We start from the raw sequence: 16,731 nt of genomic DNA, 5'->3' as shown, positions 1-16,731 counted from the left end.
TGAATTTACAGGAATCACCAAAATTGTATTAATTAAACTATATCTATTTGCCAAATCCACCTCTGCAGTTTGGAGAAGGTTCCAATTTATACTCTCCATCAACTTCTGTTGGAATCTTAGCTACTATTGACAATGCATGGGGAAATTCCGTCTTCAGTTCTTCCTTAAGATGATTATTAACAATTCTATGTCGTTGGATCAAACTTAAGCCATTAAATTTTTCTGACACAACAAGCACCTTGAAATGAGTCTCGGAATTCTTTGGAACTCCATGCATATAGCTTTCATTCACAATTTCTAACATATTTGGAGTTAATTCACGATTAAGACATTCCTCGATTTTTGCTTGTATCGGCCCTGTTGACATTTTTGACGATAATCTTGCTGAAATACGACAGGATTACATCATTTCTTGATGGATAATGTTATTGTGCACTTTAACTCACCAATTTGGACTCTAAATATATTCATTTAATGCTTAGAATCTTAATTAAAATATGATTTATCTTCTGGATCTTTTTGTTTTCAATATAAAGGGGTCTTCTGATTGAATAATTTCAATTTGAGCTGAATTTCAGTAAAAATGATATTTTTCAATTCGAGTACCCCTGATGATAAGAATTTGAATTTTTAATGACCGTTAATTGAATTAAATCCATTAATATCCTTTTAAGTTCGTCACACTTTATTTAAAAGATATTATAATAATTTAATAATAAATAATTTAACTCATATTCATTTCAGCAAGAACTAAATTCACAGCAGCTTCTAAATTTCCATTGCATACCATTAGTGCTTGAATATTTGCAGCCTTATTTGACAAGCCCATGTCTTCCATTTGTCTTAATTGAGTTTGGAAGCTTGTAATCATTTCAATGTCACGAGCATCACGTTCACTATTATCTTCATCCATTCTATCAGATTCAGGATCATCAATTGGTTCTTCAGCAGCTTCTTGTGGTTGATTTTCAACATTCGATGATGCTGTAGATGTAACACTTGCTTCCCTTGCCGGAATATCAGTCTCAGATCTACGAGCTCTCAAAACCTCACCAATTGCATTCATGACCATTGAATTGGATATAATATTTCGTCTATTTGGAACTGATGACGAAGAACTTGATGGTGAAATCGAATTACTTTGACTTAAATTCCTCTGAGAGATACTGTCCAATGAATTTTGGTTTTGTCGTGCTTGTTCAAGTGATTGACGAAGGAAGTCAGTTGTAATGCGAATATTCGATGCATTAGATGTTGATGCTCTTGGCAAGTTTTCAGATCCAGACGATGATGATGAGTCAGAAAGATCTTCAAAACTACGTCTTATTGGCATTTGAGGTTCAGCTGCTGTAGACTTAACTGATCTGAGTGCCTTACAGATGGTTTCTGCAGCTTCAACCAATATACGATGGTTTTCAGCCATATTACGGACAGTATCAGGATTTTGGAGAGTTGATAAAAGAATTGGATCTTTTAAAAAGCTCATAGCAATTATGTCTCTTTGTAATTCTGGATGTTTTCTGAAAATTTGTTGAATCACTTCCGGCCTTGAAATTTTCTAAAGGAACAAAGAAGAAAATTTGTTTATTATTGTCAATAACTTTTCACTCAGTTATAACTCACATGGAAATTTCCGGAATTTAAGCCTCTAAATAATGAGCTGACACGAGAGACATCCATTTCTGTGAATTTTGTTGTAAATTCTTTCGGTGGAATCTCAACAATCCTCCTTAAAACTTGAATTGTAGATCCAGTACGCAATTTATACTTATTAATAGGCTCATCATCATGAAGTTCATTGCCACAAAATACTAAAGAAATTTCATCCTTTGTTTTTAAAATATCTTTTTGAATTTTTTCCTTTAATGCCACTGAATTTTCATTAAAATTTATATCCACACGAACTTTTTCATAATTACGTGGTTCAGCAAACTTAATTCCACAAAATACGTACTCCATAACTGCTCTTTTACGTCTTAATTGAGTTAAATTTGCAAAATTACTGAAATATATAACTTCGGATGATGAGATGAGAAATCAAAACAAAAGTCTGCAGGACGCACACCACTATTGTGAAACAGGTTATAATTCACTCTTTGTTTAACGGTCGATGAAAATTTAAAATGAGTCATAGTAATCTGTTTATTTACATGTGAGTGCGGCTGTACAAAGATTGTTTACATTCTTTATAATCAATTTTAAGTCCTTCACATGCTGATTTAAAGTCTCCTATCAACGAATACCTATTAAATAAGCAATAATGTACCTGAATAAGTTAGTATTAGTGGATATCAAGTAGATTTTCTATGTTGTGTCGACATAACCTAGAAACATATTTTTTTATAAATTCACAGAAATATGGAGAAATTGCATAAAAAGCCAGTTCTAACGAATACACATCCATTATTCTATCAAATAAAGAATGATAGGAACAAAGTAAGTTGAAATAACATCAAGATTACATAGAACAAGCTTAATAAATAATATTATTTGTAGATATTAGAAAACCTCGGACATCCACACGTTTCTTCATTCAACTTCTTCCTTACTGATGGAATGAAAACAATTCTTGAAAGTTTGGATCCTTATGAGTTTGAGTTAATTAATGGAGAGAGAATTAAAATAAATATAGAACAATGTGAAATAACACCACCAAGAATCACATCACAAATTGATGTAAAGGAACGTAGAGTATTTCCAGCAGAAGCTCGTCAAAGATCCGTAACATACACAGGAAACTGCTCAATGACTCTTGGATGGAGTAAAAATGACACGAGACATGGATCTATTGATTTTGATTTAGGACCAATTCCTATAATGGTTCGAGTAAGTTAAATTAAGTCATATATTCACTTCCTCAAACTGTTTAAAACGTCCAGTAGTTGATTAAACTGCTGCGAAAATACGTTTAGAATATTTTAATTTTTAACGGCCAAATTGAATTCAAATTATATTTTTCGATATTAAATTTCAAATTTTCGAAAATCTAACGGTCAAAATCCTTCTTTTCAGTCAAATGCTTGTAATTTGGATGGGATGACACCAGAGCAAATGGTAGAGAAGAAAGAGCACGAGCATGATTGGGGTGGATATTTTGTGGTCAAAGGAAATGAGAAATTGATTCGTATGCTGTTGATGATGCGTCGAAACTATCCAATAGCAATGAAAAGAGGAACCTGGAAAGACAGAGGAAAATATTTCACAGATTACGGTATAATTGTAAGATGTGTGTCAGTTGATCATACATCGACAAATAATGTCCTTCATTTCCTCAAAAATGGAACTGCCAAATTTATGTTCAGTCACAAGAAATTACTGTCATATATTCCAGTCATTTTACTGCTCAAAGCTTTAATGAATTATAGTGATGAGAAAATTTATAAAGACTTAATTGCTGGATATGAGAATGACTTGTACTATAAGTCATGCCTTCAAGAAATGCTTCATGAGATTCATAGACAGAATGTGCACACGCATTTTGATGCCAAAAATTACTTGGGTCAAGTTTTTAAGTCACGTTTTGATAAATTACCAACATGGGCAACAAATTCTGAAGTAGCTGACCATATGCTGTTGAAGTGCATCCTCATTCATCTTGATGACTATAGTGACAAATACAATTTTATCATTTTTATGACAAAGAAGCTGTTTCAAGCTGCTCAAGGTAAAATTAAGCTTGAGTCTGCAGATTCAGTAATGATGCAGGAACTACTTCTTGGTGGACATTTATATCAAAAGATTTTTAAGGAGTTTCTCGACTCCTGGATGACTTCAATGAAAATTAATTTAAATAAGAAACTCAAAACTGATCAATCTATTGGAATTAAAGCATCAGATCTACAAACAGCTGGACGTTATTGTGGAAATTTAATGAGACATTTTGAATACTTTTTGGCTACAGGAAATTTAGTCAGTAAAACTGGATTAGGATTAATGCAGAATTCAGGTGAGAATTTAACGGATACTTTAAATTTAAAATTTAACGACTTTCAAGATTTCAAATTAAGTTTTTGAAAATTTTAAATTTTTACCGTTAATTAATGAATATTTATATCAATACTTTAGGTTTGGTTATTATGGCTGAAAACATCAATAGAATGCGTTACATGAGTCACTTCCGTGCTGTTCATCGTGGTTCCTATTTTGTGACAATGAGAACAACAGAAGCACGTCAATTATTACCCGATGCTTGGGGATATATTTGTCCTGTCCACACACCTGACGGATCTCCATGTGGCTTATTAAATCACTTGACTACCGATTGCATTTCATCACCAGATTTGCTACATAAAATTGATAAAAAAGACATAATTAAATTGATTGTTGAACTAGGAATGGAACCGATAGATTCAAATTTCCTTTGTGATCTTGAGAACTATTACTCAGTTATGCTGGAAGGACAAGTTATTGGATATGTACAAGATGAATTGATCAAGAAAGTTGAGGAACAAATTCGTGCCGTTAAAATTGATGGAAAAAGAATTCCAAATACAGCTGAAATAGTTTTAGTTCCAAAGAAGAATGCTGGTCAATATCCAGGACTTTTTATCTTTATTGGTGCTGCTCGAATGATGAGACCAGTGCTGAATCTTAAATTCAATAAAATCGAAATGATTGGAACATTTGAGCAGATATTCTTGGAAATAGCAATAACAAAGGAAGAGATTCATCCAGAAATGACGACACATTTAGAGCTATCAAAACTTTCGTTCCTATCAAATCTCGCCAACTTAATTCCATTGCCTGATCACAACCAATCACCAAGAAATATGTATCAATGTCAGATGGGTAAACAAACGATGGGAACGCCATGCCTTAATTGGTTCACACAAGCATCAACAAAATTGTATCGTCTACAGACACCTGGAACTCCTCTATTTCGTCCAGTTCATCATGATAACATAGAACTTGATAATTTTGCAATGGGAACTAATGCAATTGTTGCAGTTATTAGTTATACTGGATATGATATGGAAGATGCTATGATTATTAATAAGTCAGCATTTGAAAGAGGTTTTGCACATGGAACAATTTATCATACAGAATTTTTTGAGCTTAAAGGCGATAGTTATTTTGCAAGAGATCCAAAGAAGGCTGATTTAGCTAAATACTTAGATACTGATGGATTTCCACTTGCTGGACAAAAAGTCAATCCTGGCGATCCAATTTGTTGTTATTATGATGCAAATGAGACTGCATTTGTTGTTGAGAAACATCATGGAAAGGAAATGGTTATTGTGGATAATGTCAAGCTATTAGGTGACTTTAATCCTTTTGCTCCAAAGAAAGCATCAATTACGACGAGAATACCACGAAATCCAACAGTTGGTGACAAATTTGCTAGTCGTGCTGGTCAGAAAGGTATCTTTTCACAAAAATATCCAGCTGAAGATTTGCCATTCACTGAAAGTGGCCTTATTCCTGACATCATTTTCAATCCTCATGGTAAGTTCAGTTTTAACGGTTATCAAAAATTCAAATTTTAACGACAGTCAAAAATTTGAATTTTAGGATTTAAACTAAATTCAAATTTTTATAGACCAGTAAAAATCAATTCAATTTTCCTATTCATCAAATCTAGGTTTTCCATCTCGTATGACAATTGCTATGATGATCGAGTCAATGGCTGGAAAATGTGCAGCTGTTAATGGTGATGTTCATGATGCTACGCCATTCACATATTCTGAAGACAATACAGCAATTGATCATTTTGGTAATTTACTCACAAAAGCTGGATATAATTATTATGGAACAGAACGAATGTACAGTGGAATTGATGGTCGTGAATTAAAAGCTGACATATTCTTTGGTGTTGTTCACTATCAGCGACTTCGTCACATGGTATCTGACAAGTGGCAAGTTCGTTCAACTGGACCTGTTGATTTATTGACACATCAACCAATAAAAGGACGAAAGAGAGGTGGTGGCGTTCGATTTGGTGAAATGGAACGTGATGCCTTAATTTCACATGGTGCTGCATTTTTATTACAAGATCGTTTATTAAGAAATTCAGATTTGACGACATCCTTAATTTGTAAGCCATGCGGGAACTTAATAACTCCAATTGACAGATTTGTTGTGGGACGAAATAAAGGAGGTGATGTTGTTAAGCAAATGGAAAAATGTAAATTATGTGGACGAAGCGATGGAATTGATATTGTTGAAATACCTCACGTCTTCCGGCTTTTAATAGCACAATTAAGTGCTATGAATATTAATCTACAAGTTAATTACAAAGATATGGAATAAGTTTAATTAATTCCTTTTATTTTGATCATGTTACAGTTTTTGTAATAAATTTTAAGAAATTAAATTATTTTTAGCTTTAATATTTGGTTTGGGAATTTCAGGCTGCTAATAATTGGGATGATTATAAATCCAGCATGGTCTACTTCCACAATCATGAAATTCATTTAATTAATTTATAAAAATTAATGCTATATTAAGCTATCATTAGTCTTCATGAATCCAAATAATATTTGCTTTTTCAGCCTTCTTTGCTTCCTCTAAAGCAGTTAATCTATTAATAATTTCATTGTCATTTTTCAGGAGCTTTTGCAAAGTTTCTTTAACTAATTTCATATCATCACGTGTTGATGTTAAATAAATCTTACGTATTTCAGTTGTACACACTGCAGCTGAGCAAATCCAACACTTGGCAGAGGTAGAAGTCATTTTATCGATACATTTCTGTTGGAAAAATAATAAATTTATTTAAAAATTTAACGGCTATTTAAAATTCAAAATCATATTCGAGAAAATGTGCATTTTTTTTAATACAATTTTCACTTTAATTAAGCCTATTTCACATAGCTAATATATTTTTAAACTATATTTAACTTTAAATAACTTTAGAACTGACTAATTATTGTCATTCTTAACTGGGAAATTTCCCAAAAAATGCTTTTATTAAAAAAAATTGCAAATACGCACTATTTAAATTAAAAGGAACTTACTTTACAAAATAAATGTCCACAGAGTGTACTATAAATGTCATTCTCGACATAATCCATACAAACTACACAGTCCATTATTATTGGTTTAATGAAATTAAATTTCACACAAAATTGCTCGAATGCTTGCTAGTAAAAATTGATCAAGTTCATGTTTATTGTGGACATTTTTGGATACAAGGCTATTTTCAACATTCCAGCAGAATGGAATATATTGTAATTTACTGTTCAGGACATTGCAAGCATCTTTAACACCATTCATACTATAATAAGGAGTCAGATTAGATCTCAAACTGGAACTATTACATTTTTACTCGACAGAAACATTCATGATGAAATTTTAAATTATATTTGACCGTTATAAATTTTAGTCAAAATTGAGTTTTTCACTGTAATTAAACAAATAAAATACAGCATGTTTACTGCTTAAAATGAGTGCTTTATTTCTTCAAATTTTAAATATCGTATAATATTAAATTTTTAATACGTTTTTCGGTCTGATTTAGCTGTTCTACGCTTGTAGCGTGTATTATAACCATGTCTATCAAAGTCATTGACAATCTGTTCACAGCGATCGAGTTTTTGTTGGATAACTGACAACTTTTCCTCCAATACTTCATTTTTTCGCTTTAATTCATCGTTCAATGAGACAAAATTTGCATAATTCATAGCATAAACATCAACATCATGCTTTATTTTAGCACATTTCTTTACGTTCTTTTCGCACTCAATTTCCAGATCAGCAAGCATTGTTTTAATAATTTCTTCTTTTGTTATTCCTTGATTTTCTTGATATAAATCAATTGATTGTTGCCTTTCATCTCGTGGCGGGAGATAAATCTTATGAACAGAGTTAGCTTGAATTGGACAATTACATGTATAGCACTGTGACTTCCTTTGTATCATACCATTAGCGCATTGCTGGATATAAAAAATAAATTAATGAAATTCTGTGTTAAATCGTAAATGTTAAACTTACCTTGCAAAATAAATGACCACAATAAGTACTGTAAATATCATCTTCATAATAAATCATACAAACTGCGCACTCCATTGTAGTTTAATTAAATAATTACAAAATGTACTGTTGGAAAGAACCGCTTAAAATTTAATTGTACTAAATTTTTTGAATACAATTCAAATTTATAATAGCCGTTGTTATAGTACGTAATTTAAGAACAAAGACATTTGAAAGTACGAAAATGCAACATCATTGAACTAGCAATTTTTAAAGTCACATGAACAAAAATTTTATTAATTAAAGCTTGATATTGAAGCCAGAAAGTTCTGTATTTGGGAAAATAAAACCTTTCAAATGTTCAAGTTTTAAAACAGTATAGAATTATAAGGTTCTCACATTTAAAAATTTTTGAGCCGTTTTTACTGAATATGTAAAAAGGACTTAATTAAGCTATTATTAAGTTCTTATTTGATTTATTATTTTCCATTATTTCAAAACTTTTGTATAATTATGATCGAGTATGTTTGGCAATTTTATCATCAATCCAAGAACGGAAATGAGAAACTCTTGTATAAACACTTGGTATATCCTTCATTCCGCAGCTTACTCCTAACAGATGAATTTATGTAAATCCATGTAAATATATCCAAATTTAATGAAGTCTAATAATTGCTTACCCCATCCAACAATTCCAGCTTGATAATATTGATTAGAATTTCCATCAACTTGACAAACTAAAGGACTTCCTTCATCTCCTTCGCAAACACCTTTTCCTTCTTCTGCACCTGCACACATGAGACCATCATGCAAAGAAAATTCCGAATCGGGACTTAGAGTTTTCAAATTTTCTTGACATTTGTCAATTGGTACTATTGGAACTTCAATTTTTTTAAGAACTGATGAGTATTGTCCTTCATCTTCGAGTTTATCCTTTCCCCATCCTTGAAAATTTTATAGTTTTTAGATAGATTAATCATGTTCATCCTAAGACTTACCTGAAACAAGACATCTTTTCCCATCAAAATTCTGATTCTGTTCTGGCAAGCAAACTGCGTTGATCTTTTCATTGAACTCAATATCATTCTTCAGGAACAAAAGTGCGACATTATTTTTAAGATCTGTCTTATTAAAATTCTCATGAATCACACTTTCTTCAACTTCATGATCTACATGTGGATACAATTCATCTGTACGCTGTGTATCCCATTCACCTACATGCGCAATAAGGATTGATATTCTCTCATTGTTTACACAGTCAGCGCCTAACGAGATAATCTAATTAATATTCACTCAAGCCTTTCTAAATGGCCAAAAATGACCAGTTAACCTAGTCAAAACCCTCTTCGAATAGAAGGATCAGATCTGGTCAAACGAATAGCTGATCGTGATACCTGATCAAAGAATTATCGCACGCTAATCGACAGACAACATTCACTTACCAGTAAGAACAACATTTCGGGAAATGATACTTCCGCTACAAATGTAGTAATTAAAAAGGACACCATCGCTTTTAACCTTACTAAAAATGCTAACCATCCATGGAAATTCTAAAATGATTCCAAATTATAAAAGTATATCCTTAACTAAAATGGATTAATGTATGTACCTCCATACTGTGAAATGTTTGATTCGTTATGGAACAAAGGATGATCTCGAGGAACACTACTTTGTTTTCCACATGACTCCTGTGATCATTTTATTTCTTGTGCATATGTACTGATAGATATCAAACTTAAAACAATGAACCAATCACCTTTGAACATTTTTGAGAATAATCAATTATTTGCAGATCACTTCCTTTCGCCTACTCAAGCCAACGTTAACTGAAATTTTTCAATACATATTCTTCATTTTTATAGGCACTTAACGAAACTTTCTATAGAAAATTCTATTTCTATAAATATATATTTTTTTAAGAGATGACTGTGGTGACTTAAGGGTTATTCCGATCTTAATTAAATAACCAATAGTGTTAATATAATTTATTTATCTTAAATCGTGCGAAAATGTTTTTCACCTTTATTATTAACTTGAAACTAGGTATATGGTTAAAAACTTCTAATGATTCGTCATCAAAATTGCAGAAGCCATCAATTGCTTCTTCTATGTCTAAATTTTTATCACTTTATTCTGTGCTATAATTAATATGTTACAGATATTATCAAATTAGAATGCTTCTTAAAGCTTTTCTGGGGAACTGATGTGATTTTTAAGCTGTGCTGAAGCCAATTCATTAGTAACAATTCTTACACTTGATAATTGTATTGGATTTCTCTTGATCTTTGATAATTTTGATCAATGAGATGGTGTAGTTTCTTTAAAATTCTTGATTGTAGTTAACTTCTTCTGACGTAATGAAAGAATTTCTGTTTTTCTAATTTTTGAGTTGATTTTATTTGAATACGTGATCCTGAAAAGTACTTAATTAAGCATTTGTTAAGTTCTTATTTGATTTATTATTTTCCATTGTTTCAAAGCTTTTTTATAATTATGATCGAGTATGTTTAGCGATTGTATCATCAATCCAAGAACGGAAATGAGCAACATTTGTATAAACAACTGGTATATCCTTCTTTCCGCAATATACTCCTGAAAGGTTGAAATTAAGTTTATATAAATCTTACATAACAATTTAATAAACGCTTACCCCATGCCACGATTCCAGCTTGATAATATTGATTAGAGCCACTATCAACTTGACAAACTAAGGGACTTCCTTCATCTCCTACACAGGCACCTTTTCCTTCTTCTCCACCAGCACACATGAAACTCTCATGCAAAGAAAAGTTCGAATATGCAGGCAGACTTCTCAAATTTTCTTGACATTTGTCATGTGGTACTATTGGATCTTCGATTTTTTTTAGAACTGGTGAAAGTCTTCCATCCTTCTTGAGTGTATTCCTTCCCCATCCTTCAAAAGTTTTTAAAGCTTTTATATAAATTAATCATGTTCATATAAAGATTTACCTGAAACGACACATCTCTTCCCATCAAAATTCTGGTTCTGTTCTGGCAAGCAGACAGTGTTGATCTTCTCATTAAACTCAATATCATTCTTCAGGAACAAAAGTGCAATGTAATTTTGAAAATTTGTCTTCTTGAAATTCTCATGAATCACAACTTCTTCAATTTCGTAATCTTTGTGTGGATACGATTCATTTTTATGTCGTACATCCCATTCACCAACACGCGCTACAAATCCTGATATTTTCTCATTGTCTACACAGTTGGCGCCTAATGAGATAAATTAATTATTGAAATATTCATTTAATTCCTCCCGAGAAGATTTCATCAGGCAAATAGCCAATCCTGGAACTACTGACCAAACTGTCTGATGAGAAGCTAAGAGTAATCGTCAGATGAAATAAACTTACCAGTTAGAATAACATTTTTAGAAATAATACTTCCACCACAAGTGTAGATATTCAAAGTCTTTCCATCGTCTATTTCCTTTCTCAAGATGCCAACCATCCATGGGAATTCTGAAATTAAAAGATTCTTAATCACAAAAGTATATCCTAATCTGAAATGGATTAATGTAAGTACCTCCATACTGTGAAATGTTTGAATCATTATGGAACAAAGGATGATCTCTAGGAACAGTACTTTGTTTTCCACATGACTGTAGTGATCCTTGTTCTGCATAAACACTGATAGATATCAAACTCAAAACAAGGAACCAATCCGCCTTAAACATTTTTGTAAGTAATCAAATATTTGCAGATCACTAATCACTTCCAATCGGCTACTCAATCTAACGTAGACTGAATTTTTTCAATATCACTTCTTCATTTATATAGTCACTCAATGAATTTTTGTATGATAAATCATATTTATATTTTTTTGGAAATAACGATAGTGACTTAAGGGTTATTCCGATCTTAATTAAATAACCAATAGTGCTAAAAGTCTTAAATCGTGCGACAATGTTTTTCACTTTTAATATCAACTTTACCTACAAGCAAATTCCCTATCTAAGTCACATCAACAAATATTTCATTGATTAAAGCTTAATAATGAAACCAAAAAATTCTGTACTTTGACGAATAGACAAAACCTTTCAAATGTTTCAAGTTTTAAAATTGTAAGGTTCTGAAATTTAAAATTTTTTGAGCCGTTTTTTCTTGAACACATGATCCTGAAAAGTACTAAATTAAGCTACTGTCACTTAAGGTCTTATTTGATTTATTTCTTCAAAGCTTATTAATAATTATGATCGAGTTTACAGTTTTTAACCATTAACAGCATAACAGCGATTTTTACTTGTTATCCTGAATATCGATTCGAGTGTGTGTGGCGATTTTGTCATCAATCCAAGAACGGAAATGAGCAACACTTGTATAAATAACTGGTAAATCCTTCTTTTTGCAGTATACTCCTGAAAGGTTGAAATTAAATTTGTACAAATCATACATAAGAATTTAATAATTGCATACCCCATGCCAAGATTCCAGCTTGATAGTATTGATTAGAATTACCATCAACTTGACAAACTAAAGGACTTCCTTCATCTCCTTTACACGCGCCTTTTCCTTCTTCTCCACCAGCACATATGTAGCTTTCATGCAAAGAAAAGTTGGAAAATGTAGGCTGACTTCTTATATTCTCTTGACATTTACCACGTGGTACTATTGGATCTTCGACTTTTTTAAGAATCTTTGAGAATCGTTCATCCTTCCCGAGTTTATTCTTTCCCCATCCTTAAAATTTTTATAGTTTTTATACCTATTGATCATGTTCATCTTAAGACTTACCAGAAACGAGACATCTTTTCCCATCAAAATTCTGATTCTGTTCTGGCAAGCAAACTGAGTTAATCTTCTCATTAAACTGGATATCATTCTTCAGGAACAAAAGTGCGGCATTATTTTCAAGAGCTGTCTTATTAAAATTCTCGTGAATCACAACTTCTTCAACTTCATGATCTACATGGAGATACGATTCATTTTTATGCTGTACATTCCATTCACCAACACGCACTACAAGGGCTGATATTTCCAAATTCTTTAAACAGTATGCATCTAAAGGGATGAATTGATTAATATTAAGGAACGTATAATATTTGAAAGAATTTAAAGATCCTTTCATGTCTGGTCAGACAAGGAGCCAAGTTTGATGCCTGATTAGGTCCCTGGTCAGATAATTGGCTTAGAGCCATGCCTGGTAATATCTGATCTGGACAACATTCACTTACCAGTAAGAATAACATTTTTAGAAATGATACTTCCACCACAAATGTAGTATTTTACAGGACTGCCGTTAAATATATCCTTCTTCAAAATGCCAACCATCCATGGAAATTCTAAAATGATTCCAAATTATAAAAGTATATCCTTAACTAAAATGGATTGATGTATGTACCTCCATACTGTGAAATGTTTGATTCGTTATGGAATAAAGGATGATCTCGAGGAACAATACTTTGTTTTCCACATGACTCCTGCGATCCTTTTATTACTTTTGCATATGTTTTGCACTGATTTTGCACTGATAGATATAAAACTTAAAACAAGGAACCAATCAGCTTTGAACATTTTGCAGATCAATAATCACTTCCTTTCAGTTACTCAATCTAACGTTTTCTAAAATTTTTCAATTTAAATTCTTCCTTTATATAGGCACTCAATGAAGCTTTCTAGTCAAAATCCTGTTTTTAAGAAGAATATTTTTTCCGAGAATACGATACAGCCAGGAATTCCCCAGGCGTGGTAACAATAATTTCATTCATCTGTTCAAAGAAAATCTTTCATCCGGAACCATATCCTGAAACTTATCGTAAATAAATGAGAAGAAGCATCCAAAATTCTTAGAAAGTGAATCAATGAAACTAAATCTTGTCATTTGACATTATTGTCGATTCTTTTATTGATACTTTTTGAATATACAACAAATTTCTAATATCTCCCATGAGGTCATTCACTCGCCTGTCGAATTATGTTAATCTTGAGATAGTATTTTAAGATTTGTTAGTCGCTTTTATTCGTTGCTGAAAAAAATAAATAAACGGGATTTTAGTTCCAATAATGCTGTATAAGAAATTTAAAGAGGACAATTCTCTATTTGGGAATTGAGGAAGTCGAAGTCTGACTCCTAAGCTGATGACCAAATGTCAAGTGTATCCCGGTCGGGACATAATTGAAATATTCCCACCACGGCGACGAGTGACATCATACTTAGAACAAAGTTGCAGTCACTTGGCAAATTGAGTTGTTTTGTTTTAAAAGTCACCTCAAAAGTGCTGGGAATTAGAAACTGGCAGAAGTTATCAAAAGACAGATCCAGCTTTCGACGAATTCTAAATGCGGGCTCCGTGCGCTTTCGTTAAGGAAGTAAAGTAAGTAAGTATACTGTCACCTCGTCGCCGTGGTGGCAACATTTCAATATGTGCCGATCGGATATGCTTTGTCGTAATATTCCCTGATATCGCAAAATACACCGCTGACGATCGATCTATGTGCCATGATAAAGATTCATTAAAGCATAGAACAAAAGCCTATCCAAAGCACCTTGTCTTAATGGTGGAAGATCTACAATCAGGCTAGGGATGGAAAGAATAACAACCGACCATTTTTGAATATTGGATGCGAACTCAACATGGACATATGAGCAACAGAATTCATTCTATAAACACAAATCTATCCGAGCAATATCGAAGGAATGACTACGTCACCGTGTTTCCGAACAGACAAGTAGCATGATCTTGAGTATGTCCATTTAAATGAGTATCATTGGCTCTTAAATATTCACGGCAGGACATAAATCCCTCCTGATCCCTGATACCTTCCATCGTATCATCAGGATTACTTTATCTTCCTCCTGATTAAACTATCAAAAACAACAAGCTCTTCTTACCAAAACATTTTCAGCATTACAGCAAATTTCAAAAAGCGCAGTACATTCTGATTCTGCTTCAAAATCTAAAGTTTCCGAGTCTGTTTCTTTTTCATTACTTGAATCACCTTTGCAGAGATTATAACGAACACAAACACCACGTCCATTGTCACATGATTGTGGTTTCGAGTCTGCATTTGCATAAAGCATGATGGTTAGAAGCACAAAACAAACTTTTAATGACATTCTTTATTACTTTCTTAATACAAACAAAAATATAGTTCCAATAAAATGTGCAACAATCAGTTACTCAGTCAAGCGCATACTAAAACATATCAATTCAGTCTCGTTAGTACAATTTTGAGAACTTTCATTCAATTATGTGATTATGTACATAATATGATATATATTATATATTATGATAACGTAACTAACTATAGTGGGGCATTCCGAACACGATGAAATCGAAGAATTTAAGAACTTATCAGCTTAAAACTAGTTTTTCAATTTAGTGTAATTTATGTCAATTTATTAAGAATTATTTTTTTTGCACATGTAGAGTAAACAACAAGTTTATGTGATGTTGGCCCCTTCCTGATGAGTTTTATGAATTGTTTACAATTTCTGATTAATTCTTTTATGTATCTTGTTGCATCATGTTAATAATTTGAAAGTGATGTACTGTGTGGCTGATGAGTCTTTGTTGTTGTTGAACCTGAAAATGATTTTGATGGTATTGCATTAAGTTATGTATGAGAGTAGAAGTGGCTCGGTGTCGGAATGGTTTAGTACTTCAGTACATAATAATTGCAACACCGAAAAGGTTTGTCTGGCGCATCCTCACTAGTTAAACAATCTTTAGCCGCGAATCGCCCTAGCGCAGCTCTGGATCTTAAAGATCTGAATAGCTAAGTTTTTTTATGCATGAATTAGAAACTGACAGAAGTTATCTAAAGACTGATTTCGACGAAATCTAAATGCGGCAATGGACTCTCGTGCGCCTTCGTCAAGAAAGTAAGTGAATATGCACCTTAAATGGTTTCAAACAATGCATATCAATGTGACATGATGAGGTGAACTGCATTTTCCGTCGTAGCAATGGTTCCAAATCAGTCGTCATGGTGCAGTCTTGGCAACTTCAAGTCTTGCCGTTAACATGGCTACCCCATCAATTCTAAGAATCTATGTACATATACTGTCTAAAACCTTCAGAGCAGAACGATAGTTTATATAGACATTTTGCCAAGCACTTCAAAACAACCCCAATAGCCTAGTGGTAAGAAAAGAACATTCAACAGGAAGTTGTAGGAAGCGAGTTCGATTTCCGTTTGGAGCAATTTGTTGGACATGTTTTCTTTCTTCTGACATACACTCGAGTTACAAATTGAATCGAAGTGATTGTTGATGTAATGTTTGATTGATTGGCGGTTTTGTTCTTGGGAAGTAAATCATTACCCCAAGGCAATCATAGGTTCGAAACAGAACTTGAAGTCGGATCAACTTTTACATGGATTAGGCTCAACTTTGCCATACAAAATCAATTCAACTTCGAGCTCAGGTTCCAAATCAGCACAAATTACCAAGGGGCTGCCATATAACGTCCAAGTGGCAATTTCCATGTTAACTACTAATCGGCTTTCATAAGGCTGACAAGAAAAACTTGTGTTCGGAATGGAAATTTTTACAGTTGTCACTTTTTCGCATCATATCTCGTAGAAATGCAGCACACAAACTGCATTTTTTAGACTATGTTGTTATACCGTGAATTTTATTGTTCAGATCCAGCTTAAAATTTTAAGATTTGAAGTCGGTGACTTGGCGAATCTTCTCTCATTCGTTAAACTATTACTGTCCATATTAATGCACTGCTATTGATCTTTCAGATCTGAGCATCTGAGAGTTATATTTTACAGCAGACAGAAATAGAATAGAGAGGAACAATCTTAAGAAGAGATTATTAAAACTTACTCAAAACAAAAATCACCA

General features: G+C 32.6%; 6 protein-coding genes across 6 annotated transcripts; 1 reads left to right on the top strand and 5 right to left on the bottom strand.

The window, feature by feature from the left end:
* Positions 1 to 43: 43 nt before the first annotated feature.
* Positions 44 to 367, bottom strand: LOC139099079 (bolA-like protein DDB_G0274169). Its single transcript, XM_070651477.1, has one exon. The coding sequence runs from the start codon at positions 365 to 367 to the stop codon at positions 44 to 46; it is 324 nt and encodes a 107-aa protein (XP_070507578.1).
* Positions 368 to 664: 297 nt separating this feature from the next.
* On the bottom strand, positions 665 to 2,052 carry LOC139099042 (ubiquitin-like protein 7). Its single transcript, XM_070651436.1, has 2 exons — positions 1,624 to 2,052; positions 665 to 1,558 (listed from the first exon to the last, which is right to left on the bottom strand). Exons 1-2 carry the CDS (start codon positions 1,957 to 1,959, stop codon positions 725 to 727), a joined length of 1,170 nt encoding a protein of 389 aa, XP_070507537.1. The 5' UTR covers positions 1,960 to 2,052; the 3' UTR covers positions 665 to 724.
* A 271-nt stretch (positions 2,053 to 2,323) lies between these two features.
* On the top strand, positions 2,324 to 6,249 carry Polr1B (RNA polymerase I subunit Rpl135). Its single transcript, XM_070651476.1, has 5 exons — positions 2,324 to 2,436; positions 2,497 to 2,826; positions 3,013 to 3,946; positions 4,066 to 5,445; positions 5,582 to 6,249. Exons 1-5 carry the CDS (start codon positions 2,359 to 2,361, stop codon positions 6,247 to 6,249), a joined length of 3,390 nt encoding a protein of 1,129 aa, XP_070507577.1. The 5' UTR covers positions 2,324 to 2,358.
* Positions 6,250 to 7,371: 1,122 nt separating this feature from the next.
* Positions 7,372 to 8,063, bottom strand: LOC139099125 (uncharacterized). The gene is made up of 2 exons (XM_070651525.1): positions 7,933 to 8,063; positions 7,372 to 7,874 (listed from the first exon to the last, which is right to left on the bottom strand). Exons 1-2 carry the CDS (start codon positions 8,005 to 8,007, stop codon positions 7,434 to 7,436), a joined length of 516 nt encoding a protein of 171 aa, XP_070507626.1. The 5' UTR covers positions 8,008 to 8,063; the 3' UTR covers positions 7,372 to 7,433.
* A 344-nt stretch (positions 8,064 to 8,407) lies between these two features.
* On the bottom strand, positions 8,408 to 11,611 carry LOC139099077 (transmembrane protease serine 9-like). The gene is made up of 8 exons (XM_070651475.1): positions 11,461 to 11,611; positions 11,289 to 11,396; positions 10,882 to 11,148; positions 10,562 to 10,825; positions 10,408 to 10,503; positions 8,910 to 9,176; positions 8,592 to 8,855; positions 8,408 to 8,523 (listed from the first exon to the last, which is right to left on the bottom strand). Exons 1-8 carry the CDS (start codon positions 11,609 to 11,611, stop codon positions 8,423 to 8,425), a joined length of 1,518 nt encoding a protein of 505 aa, XP_070507576.1. The 3' UTR covers positions 8,408 to 8,422.
* A 549-nt stretch (positions 11,612 to 12,160) lies between these two features.
* On the bottom strand, positions 12,161 to 13,383 carry LOC139099131 (phenoloxidase-activating factor 2-like). Its single transcript, XM_070651532.1, has 5 exons — positions 13,276 to 13,383; positions 13,109 to 13,216; positions 12,669 to 12,935; positions 12,351 to 12,614; positions 12,161 to 12,292 (listed from the first exon to the last, which is right to left on the bottom strand). The coding sequence occupies exons 2-5, from the start codon at positions 13,203 to 13,205 to the stop codon at positions 12,174 to 12,176; spliced, it is 747 nt and encodes a 248-aa protein (XP_070507633.1). The 5' UTR covers positions 13,206 to 13,216; positions 13,276 to 13,383; the 3' UTR covers positions 12,161 to 12,173.
* Positions 13,384 to 16,731: the final 3,348 nt, after the last annotated feature.

The sequence above is a fragment of the Chironomus tepperi genome, unplaced genomic scaffold (assembly GCF_022539635.2).
Source record: "Chironomus tepperi strain 1889 unplaced genomic scaffold, CSIRO-AGI_Ctep_v1 contig_461, whole genome shotgun sequence".
In the NCBI taxonomy this organism is placed as follows: Eukaryota; Metazoa; Arthropoda; class Insecta; order Diptera; family Chironomidae; genus Chironomus; species Chironomus tepperi.
The sequence above is the reverse complement of the archived record's forward strand: the minus strand, read 5'-3'. Positions and strand labels throughout refer to the sequence as shown.